This window comes from Orycteropus afer, unplaced genomic scaffold (assembly GCF_000298275.1).
Source record: "Orycteropus afer afer isolate SDZICR_OR568_19922 unplaced genomic scaffold, OryAfe1.0 scaffold00384, whole genome shotgun sequence".
Lineage (NCBI taxonomy): Eukaryota > Metazoa > Chordata > Mammalia > Tubulidentata > Orycteropodidae > Orycteropus > Orycteropus afer.
The window spans coordinates 2,047,425-2,057,749 of NW_006921971.1; the positions used below are offsets into that span (position 1 = coordinate 2,047,425).

The 10,325-nt window shown below is 46.9% G+C and overlaps 1 protein-coding gene across 1 annotated transcript in view; it reads right to left on the reverse strand.

The window, feature by feature from the left end:
* NBEA (neurobeachin) overlaps positions 1-10,325 on the reverse strand; it is a gene marked incomplete at its 5' end in the record, with an annotated part of 985,874 nt that overhangs the window by 401,006 nt on the left and 574,543 nt on the right. Inside the window, one exon of the mRNA XM_042782600.1 lies at positions 8,105-8,169. Within this exon, the coding sequence (XP_042638534.1) occupies positions 8,105-8,169 (65 nt within the window). The remainder of the gene's footprint in view (positions 1-8,104; positions 8,170-10,325) is intronic.

The following is a 10,325-nucleotide window of genomic DNA, read 5'->3' on the forward strand; positions in this document are numbered from 1 at the left end:
ATGCCTGTCTATTGCTTGGCTGGAAGCTACAGGTGTGTGTTCAATTCCAGACCTGAAGGGCAGCTAGGGGCCATAGTCTCAGTGGTTCCACCAGGCTCTATTGGACCAGTAGCTCTCTAACACTTTAAAAAGGTCTTTTGCAGCAGAATTCCTCAATGAATTACACCAACTGACTTCCTGACTGTTGCCTGGAGGAGTGCTGATAGTGAAGACAAGTAAAGTTATACCCTTGACAACATCAATCTTTTCTCCATTTCTCATGCTTACTGGCCCAGCTGTGAGGAGTTACATTTCCTTTATGCTGAGATGAGATCCATTCTGAAGGCTGTATCTTTGATTTTTCATCAGGAAGTGCTTCAAGTCTTCTTTGCTTTCAGCAGGCAAGTTGCGTCATCTGCACATCGTAGGTTAGTGACTTCTCCTCCAATCCTGATACTGCGTTCTTCATACAGTTCAGCTTCTCAGATTACTCACTGAGTATACAGAGTGAATAAGTATGGTGAAAGGATACAACCCTGACACACACCTTCCTGATTTTAAACCATGCAGTATCCTCTTGTTTTGTTCAGCCTCTTGGTTCTTCATGATCGCAATTAAGTCTCTGGAATTCCCATTTTTCACATTGTTATCCGTAATTTGTTGTGATCCACATAGTCAAAGATCTTTGCAGAGTCAATAAACACAGGCAAACATCTTCCTGGTGTTCTCTGCTTCCAGCCAAGGCCCATCTGACCTCAGCAATGACATCCCTCACTCCACATCCTCTTCTCCATCTGACTTGAATTCCTGGCAGTTCCCAATTGATGTACCGCTGCCGCCATTTTTCAATTATCTTCAGCAAAATTTTACTTGTGGGGGATATGAATGATATTGCTCAATAGCTTCTGCATTCTGTTGGATCACCTTTCTTTGGAAAGGGCACCATGTGGATTTCTTCCAGTTCGCTGGCCAGGTGTTTGTCTTCCAAATATCCTGGCATAAACAAATCAGTGCTTCCAGTGTAGCATTTGTTTGTTGAAACATCAGTCGTTATTCCACCAACATCTGGAGACTTGGTTTTCACGAGTTCCTTCAGTGCAGCTTGACTTCTTCCTACAATACTTCTTGACCGTATTCTTCCCTCCTGAAATGAACGTCAACCAATTCTTTTTGGTACAGTGACTCTGGGTATCTTGATGTTTTCTGCTTTGTTTAGTATTTGGCCCATAGAGTACTTGTGTATTGCAACTCGAGCCATGGATTTTTTCTTCAATTTTTTTCAGCTTGAGAAATGCTGAGCATGTTCTTCCTTTCTAATTTTCCAACTCTAGGTCTCTGTGTATTGAGCCACCCTTTGAAATCTTCTGTTCATATCTTTTACTTCATTGTTTCTTCCATTGGCCTGAGCTACTCTCCATTCAAGAGCAAGTTAAAGAGTCTTTTCTGACATCCATGTTGTTTTTTGTCCTTTGTTGTCTCTTTCATGATGTTTTGCTTTCTTCATGTACGATGTTCTTAATGTCCTGACACAACTCATCTGGTCTTCAGTACTGGTTTTCAGCCTATCGAATCTGTTCTTCAGACGGTCTCTAAATTCAGGTGGGATATACCGAAGGTCATGTTTGGTTCTCGTGGACTTCTTTTCATTATCTTCAGCTTCAGCTTGAACTTGCATCTGAGCAGCTGGTGGTCTCTTCTGCAGTTAGCCCTGGCCTTGTTCTGTCTGATGACATTGAGCTTTCCTATCGTCTCTTTCCACAGATGTGGTCCGTTTCACTCCTACGTATTCCGTCTGGCAAGGTCCACATATATAGTCACCGTTCATGCTGTTAAGAAGGTATTTGCAATAAATAAGTTGTCGGTTTTGCAAAATTCTATTATGTGATGTGTGGTGCATTTCTATCACCAAGGCCATATTTTCCAACTACTGATGATTCGTTTTTGTTTCTAATTTTCACATCCCAATCACCAGTAATTAACAATGCATCTCAATGGCATGTTTGGTCAATTTTAGACTACAGAAGTTGGTAAAAATATCCTTAATTTCTTCATCTTTACTTTAGTGGTTGGTACATAAACTTACATAATAGTAGTATGAACACTTTCTTGCTCTGGTGGCGTAGTGCCTGAGGCATTTGACTGCTAATCAGAAGGCTGGAGATTCAAACTCACCAGGCACTCCTCAGAAGGAAGGTTGGGCAATCTACTTCTGTAGTGATACCGCCTCAGAAACCCAAGGATGGGTCACTATGAGTCGGGTCCCACTCAACAGCAAGTGTGTGTAAGTGTGTGGATATTAGCCTATCGCTGACAGCATTGTACTTCAGGGTAGATCTTGAAATGTTCTTTTTGACGATGAATGCGACACCATTCCTCTTCAATTTGCCATTCCCAGCACTGTAGACCTCATGACTGTCTGATTCAAATTGGCCAACACCAGCCCATTTATGGAGACACTTGCTCTGTTGCGATGGCCTGGAATCGAACCTGCAACATCTCCGAGGCGTGCCTTGATTCTGGTTTTCAAAGGTTGGTGTGTGCAGCTGCCGGTGAGGCACACAACTGAGGTTTGTGTGTTCTTACTTTATCGATACGTGAACTGTGAACTGATCGTCACCCACGCTTCAATTGCCTTGGCTTGAAGAAGAGTCCTCGATCCTGGCCTGGACTGACATCTGCGCCTTTGGCCACCTCTGTATCCGTGCCTTCCCTGACGAGCTCATCCGCTTCCTTCACCCCTCACCTTTGTGTATGACTGGACTGGCCACACCCACCACCCACACATATCTTCCTTATTTCCCACAACCTGTTACCTTAACAACAGACCAGCCACCAAAGCAAATTCCGACGCCAGCCTCCTCTGTTGACGGTAGCTACATCAGAATGGAGTAGAAATCAGTGAGCTTTCTAATAAAGACAAGAATCGTGTGGATGCTGGCTGGGTGGTGCTCACACTGAATACCCCAAGAACAAAAACAAATTCATGTTTCTAGGAAATAATAAACAAACAAATACACTAAAAATAGGTTGCACTTTGCACTGATTACCCGTCTTCGTTTTTTAACATAAAGAACTACAAGTATTTCAGGAAATATTACTTAACTGTCACCAAAGTTAAAATAATGGTACTGGAAGGAATGTATACTTGAAGTTCTTAGAAGAGAAATTTTTTTTTTGAAATCTCAATATGCATGCATATGCAGATATATTTTTAAATATGACTGACAACATAACTCAAATAAAATAAATAAGAAACAGAGGAAAATATGGAACAGAAATAAATACACCAAAAATAGGGTACCCTTGCATTGATTATCCTTCTGTGTTTGTTGTTTAATATAAAGAACTATACGTATTTTATGAACTATTTCTTAACTGTCACCAAAGTTAGAGTAATGGTCTGGGAAGGAAGGACTATTTGTTCTCAACACACATGCCTATGCAGATGCAGATATATTTTTAAATATGGCTGACAACATAGTTCAAATAAAATTTATGAGCACTAAATATTGAAATATAACCAAACTCACTGCTGGTGAGGCAGATCGGACTCACGGCGACCCTTCTTTGGGTTTCTGAGGTGATGTCACTATGGAAGTAGATTGCCTGATCTTCCTTCTGAGCAGTGGCTGGTGGGTTTGAACCGCCAATCTTCTGGTTAGCAGTCAATGCCTTAGGCACTATGCCATAATTACTACAAATTGTTGTTGTTAAATAGGACTTGTTTATCGTAGCTTGAGAAAAGTAACGTATTATTTATTGTCAGTATCTACAGTTATATTGAGAAATTAGATGTTCTGGTTAAGAGCTAATGCAAGTAATCTTATAAAAGCACCACATTTCTTACCTTTTTTACCTTCTTTACAAAAGTCAGTGTTTAATGACTCATTGCTTGTTGGAAATGAATAGGATAGTAACAGTGGAACAGGACAGACCCTGCACACAACAATATGGAGGACACGCTTGTATTGTAAGTTTTTGGGATTCTTGGTTGAAAATTAAATCAGAATCTCAACTCTCAAAAAAAAAAAAAAAGTTTCTTTATCTTACAGCTATGGGTTATCTGCTTTTACAAAATCAAAAACAAAACAATAAGCCCCAGCTTATGTGTTTAAATCCTGAACAGCACTGTTAACATTTAGGAAGACAAGCCGGTTGGGGCCCTATCATCTTTGGAGCAGTGTAACGGCGTGCATACACGTCTCGTCTTGAAAAGCTGAGAGATACAAGCTATCCATTCCCCTCGTTCAAATTACCAAATGGACTCTGAAATCTCGCGAGCCTTCGGTTCAATTCAGTGCCCGAGGCTGGATAGCTCTCGCTTTTATGCCGAGCTCAGAGGGCCACAGCGGCAGATGACAGGCACACGGTTCGTTTCTTTCCAAGGGTCGCTCCCATCCCAGAGTTCTCGGAAAGCACTGCTTATTCGCCTCATTCTTCCTTTCATATTTTAATAATTTAAAACCCAATTATTATTGCCAAGATATTACAGGCAATTTTACATCCCATTACCCTTGCTTTGTTTTAATTATAGAGACCCTTTGTTGGCTTCCTTTGAAGGGCCCCTTGCCATCTCCGCCTGTTCCGGGGAGCGCCTGGGTGCGGCAGCACATTCATCAACGCTTTCTGTCCTGTTAATTGTAGACAAGCGCACAATCGCCTTCTCCGCCATGATTGATGAATTGTATTCACAAGCGGGGCTGTTAAGTAGGATAAACATTTATAACAATTTCCACTTAAAGATTTTTATCTTCACTCCCACAAGGGCACATTGAAGACTGATAGCCCAACGATGGAGAGAAAACGGCACGTTTCATTTCATTCCAAACATTAGGAGGAAAGTCGCGGATGACACACAGGGGCGCAAGGCACAGTCTGGGCCCAGGTGCCCGGACTCGCTCCCCTACTGCACATGTCGCCCGTCGCCACACCAAAGCTCCCAGCCGCCCGCCCAGAGCTGGTTTCCGCCCGGCCCCAGACGCAGGCCTGTGCGGCGCGTGCATGGGGCGCTTCCGCAGGTGCTGCGGTTCCAGTGCCTACAGACTGGAAACACCTGTCCCGCCCCGCAGCCCGCGCGTGCGCGTCAGGGTCGCTCCAGCCTCGCGCTCAGGACCGCAGGGCCTCCAGTTACCGCAGCCATCTCCGGGCTCAGCACTCCTACTTCCGGAACCGGAAGACACTGCAGATGGCCTGCTTCCTGCAGCCTGGAGGCCACCAGCCGCCCGTGACACCATCCTCCTCACAGGCGCACTGAAACCCTGGCTAGGCGCGAACCCCTGAAATCCATTTGCCCCCCTGCACATCTTTCTCAGTGCAACACTGACCACGTCACTTCTGTGCCTGCTACCGTTAGATGCTGTCCAGCCGGCTCCAACTCGGGGACCCCACCTACGACAGGACAAGACGCCACCGGTCCTGGGCCAGCCCCACAGCCCTGCCAGGCTCGAGCCTCTCCCAGCAGCCACTGTGCCAAGCCATGTTGTTGAGGGTCTCCCCGTTTGTTGCTGACCCTGTACTTTACTAAGCATGACGACCTCCTGCAGAGACTGGTCCCTTCTGACAACATGCCCAAAGTACGTGAGGCGAAGTCTGACCAGTCTCACTTCCAAGGCGCGTTGTGGCTGCACTTCTTCCAGGACAGATGTGTCCTGTGCCTAAGCGACAAACCCCTGCCGTGGTCTTCACGCTGACTCATACTGACCCCTCAAGTCAGAGTGGAACTGCCCCAGAGGGTTTCCAAGGCTGTCAGTCTTACCGAAGCCGACTGCCTCCTTTTTGCCTCGTGGAGCAGATGGTGGGTTTGAACAGCTCCTTTCGGTTAGCATCCGAATGCTTCGACCACTGCTCCGCGCGAGTGCCTGTCCCGGTGCCTGTAACTGTTCAGCCACTCGCCATATTGCCATATGTCCCACCACTGACCAGCCCTCTGTGGCCAGGCCTTTCGGTTAGCATCCGAATGCTCGGACCACTGCTCCGCGTGAGCGCAGGTCCCCGTGCCTGTCCCTGTGCAGCTACTCGCCATATGCCACAGCGCTGAGCAGCCCTCTGTGGCCTGGCCTTGCTAACAGGGCCCTTCTTCCCCGGGGCCGGCAGGCGACACACACTTGAATAGACGTCTCCCGAGTTACACAGCTCTCCAACGACCTGTCTTGCTCCCTCCGGCCTCCCGCCCCGGGGGTTCTCCTGTTGCCTCGGCTCTTGACTGTCTTCCTCTTTTAGTCATTTCCCACCTGGCTCTCTCCGGTCTTCTCTGGGTTTTCATCTAAGGTGACACTGTCCTTGGGCGCATGGGCCTATAATCAACCCTCAACAACTTTCCTCAACGGCTCAGATCCGTGTCTGTCTCATCCTTGTCTCCACTCCCAGCTCCAATGAGAGGGTTTGGTCTACACTGGGTGCTGGTGGGGTGTCTGCTACGTCCACACAGACACAGTTTCTTCTTGTAGATTCACAGGTGTTCATGTTCAAATAGTTTCTTTTCCAAAATCTTCTTTTCTTAGAGGAATGACCGGCACGCGTGGAGGCGTAAATTAAGGACGGCGCAAGGAGCACTGTGGTGAGCATCTGGAGGTTTTCACGAAAGAAGCCCCAAATGGACTGTGTAGGTGCACCTTACAGAGTGTATACCACCATCGCCGCTCCCCACCCAGGGCCAAACGAGCCCGACTGCCCCCCGACCAATACCATGGTCCCAGAAGCTGGACCTCACCATCAGGGAACCCCCGCGTTCTGTCCGAGCCTATAACTGTGTGCACGACATTAATGACGGGCCGGAGGTCCCATTTGGTTACCTCTGACGAGTGTTACTGGAACCCAGACATTTTATTTTTAACTTCACATTTGAGTCAATTGGCAGATTAGCTTATTTCTAAAACCAGTATGAGAACAAAAAAGCCTAATACATTTTTAAAATCTATTTTATCTCCTGAAGATGCATAAAAATGATGACCAATTTCAACACAATGAAATTGTGTAAACTAGTGAATGCTATTATGATGTAAAATCATTTGTGTTATAAAAGAAACTGATCTTTTCTGAATCTTTTGTTGCATGGTAAATGCAACCTGTATTTTATATTTTAGGCCTGTATTATTATGACTGAAAAATAAGAAAAGAACTAGGTCACAGAATATCAAAACAAGAGATATAAAGTAAGATGCACTGTTGTAAAGACAGAGACTACCTCCCAGAAAATATGACCCTGATGGGAAACGAACGGTGATACTAACCTACGTTTAAGTTAATTGTGAAAAAGCGAGGTCTCATAGCACTGATGAACTGACTTTCAAGGAATAGCTGGTAAAATATTCTTTTCACAGCTTTCCTTGATAAAGACAAGTTTTATAGAGGGGTAACACTTTTTTTTCCTTGTCAAGTTAATGAAATCTGGTTGCAAATAAGAAATAAACAGATTATACCAAATATTCAGTCATTATTTTCTAAAGAATGCGCTAGCCTTAATAGAAACTCCACTTGTATGGGATTTGGGTCTTTGGCCGATAGACCCGTATCAACAAGGCCACAGTGACATGTGCTTCCGTGCAGCCACTGCTAATAGGGCACCAGGACAGTCCTAGGGACGCTGGCTTATCTCAGAGCCATGAGGAAATGGGGCGCTCACTCACAGTTCTCTTAGTGGCAGCGTTTTTAACTACGGCATCTATAAATTCCTGCTCAAGTTATACCTTCTGTATTTAATACTCTTTCCACATTCAGCTGGACAAGGGAGCTGGCAGTGTGTTCGGATCAAGCTCCTTGCTGTGAGTGAGGCTGGACTGGGCAGCGAACAGTGGGCAGCGCTCGGCAAGCAGATGGGGCGGCAGATGGGGCGGCAGCCTGGGCTCGGCCGATCTGTGTCAGGCCACCGTTGGGCCCTGTCGGGTGCACCTCAAGGCCCCAACACCTTCCTCTGCTACGCTGCTTGTTTTCCCTCCCCTCCGAAAAACATGCCGCCCACTGTAAACTCTGCTAACGTCAAGTTGAAGCCCCTGGGTGGTTAAACACTATGAACTAATTGAAAGGTCTCTTTCTTACACATCTTTGGAACAGATGGCAGCGAAGAAGGGTCACCTGCCGGAAGAAAATGTATGCCGATCAGTTGTCCAAAAATCGTAAAATGAATTACCTTCCTTCATTGATGAGCTCGATAAACGCAAGTCCTGCGTTCTTCTGGATCGAGTTCTGCCATTCCTAGAGGGAGAGACAGAGCAACGTGAGAAAAACACATCGGGGGGCAGCAGGTCTGCTTCGGGGGGCTGGGATGTTGTCAGGAACTCCACACGGCCTCATTTCAAACTCCCTTCTCTAAGAGTTTCTAACCAATGCTATTTTGCTAGCAATAAAGTCGCCCTTTCTCATTCTGTTTAGAAGATGCCTTGGGATTCCCGGGGGATTGCGGACTCAGTGCAGACAGCGATGGGAAGGGAGGTCACAGAGCCGCCTGCCAACAGAGACCCAGGGCCCGGCGCAGGCTGTGCAGGGGTGAGGCCACATGGGACAAAACGGGGTAGTCCGTAGCCTCACGATACTTCTCGGAGATTGGAAACGGAGGGTTAGAAACCTCAACTCGTGAGACCGCTTTGGAAATGAGATGTTCTGTGTTCTGGCTTTCTTAATGATTGAAAGTTACAGAAGAAATGTTACATACACATAGTCGTGAAATGTGTTTTTTTTAACAAAACCACCTTAATGTTCACACTGCCATCTGTCTGGTCAGTGATCTGCATGGGCTGTTCTGCCCCAGGGCGGCCTTGATGGCCAACAAACGCTCTGGGGGGGGTCAGGAGGGCAGGCCGCCCGCCTGTCGTCTTCTGGGCACGTCACAAGGTGCTTTAAAGTCTTCTTTTCCTCTTTTCATTACTGGCTTCTTCGAGCGCCTCCAGCCTTTTGATTTTGAATACGGCTGGTCAGGAGCAGTTTTGAGCTTGGAATTCACACCCCTTCCCCGTCCTGCAGACACGCGACCTCCGGGCATGTCTGAAAGCCGCGCGGGCCAAGCTCGCCACCCATCTGAGCTTCCTCAGAAGACAGAGCTGGGCGCTGGCCGCGCAGAGGCGGCAAGCTGCCGGCCCACGAGGTCACGCCCAAGCCAACAGCCCCAGCCCCTCACCGCACCAGGCCCCGACGCATCTCCTGTGGTGGCCTGCGCGCCTGCTGGGAATGAAGGCGTCCCCTGTGGAGAATCCCAGGGGAACCAACCACGAATTGACACACATCGTCCCAGGAGAGCGCGCCAACCAGGAAGACAAAGGGCACCGGGGGCCCAGGGACAGCGACGGGGACAGCTACATGGACAATGTGGGGGCGGTGATGAGGACAGTGGGGGGACAGCGATGGGGACAATGACAGGGACAGTAATGGAGACAGTGAGGACAATGATGGGGACAGCACTGGGGACAGTGTGGGGGAAAGTGACGGGGACAGTGATGGGGACAGTGTGGGGGAAGTGATAGGATGGTCATGAGGAGAGCACTGGGGACAGTGTGGGGTAAAGTGATGGGGACAGTGACGGACACAGTGAGGAGGACAGTGATGAGACAACGATGAACCTATAATGGGCTAAATAGTTAATTAGCAAAGTCACTGGGTTCTGTCTATCATAATCCTTAACTAAAATTTATCCAAATGACGAGATGCTGTTCCACTGTATGGTGTTTATTTAGACTTTGAAATCAATTCTGTTGAAAACAATTACAGGGAAGCCCTCTGCTGCATTTTCACAAATGACTAAACATCGTGTCTTAGACATTTGGAGGAGCTCTGGTGGTGTAGTGCCTAAGGCACTTGACTGCTAACCAGAAGGCTGGCGGTTCAAACCCACCAGCCACTCCTCGGAAGGAAGGTTGGGCAATCTACTTCTGTAGTGATAGCGCCTTGGAAACCCAAGGAGGTGTCACTATGAGTCGGATCCAACTTGATGGCAGTGCGTTTGTTTTTTACTTTTTTATTTTTGGCTTAGACATTTGGTACCTTCCCATTCTAAATTCTAACTATTGAAAACCAAGATCCCTTCAAACATGAACCTTTCTCAACACCTGACACATACTGTCATGTGAGCTTAAGGAGAAAACATCTCTCATATAATGGGAACTAAGGAGAAAACGATCTTGTCATATAACGTGAACTAAGGAGAAAACGTCTCTCATGTAACGGGAACTAAGGAGAAAACGTCTCTCACGTAACGGGAACTAAGGAGAAAATGAACTCTCATGTAATGGGAACTAAGGAGAAAACGGTCTCTCATGTAATGGGAACTAAGGAGAAAACGGTCTCTCATGTAACAGGAACTGAGGAGAAAACGTCTCTCATGTAATGGGAACTGAGGAGAAAATGGACTCTCATGTAAC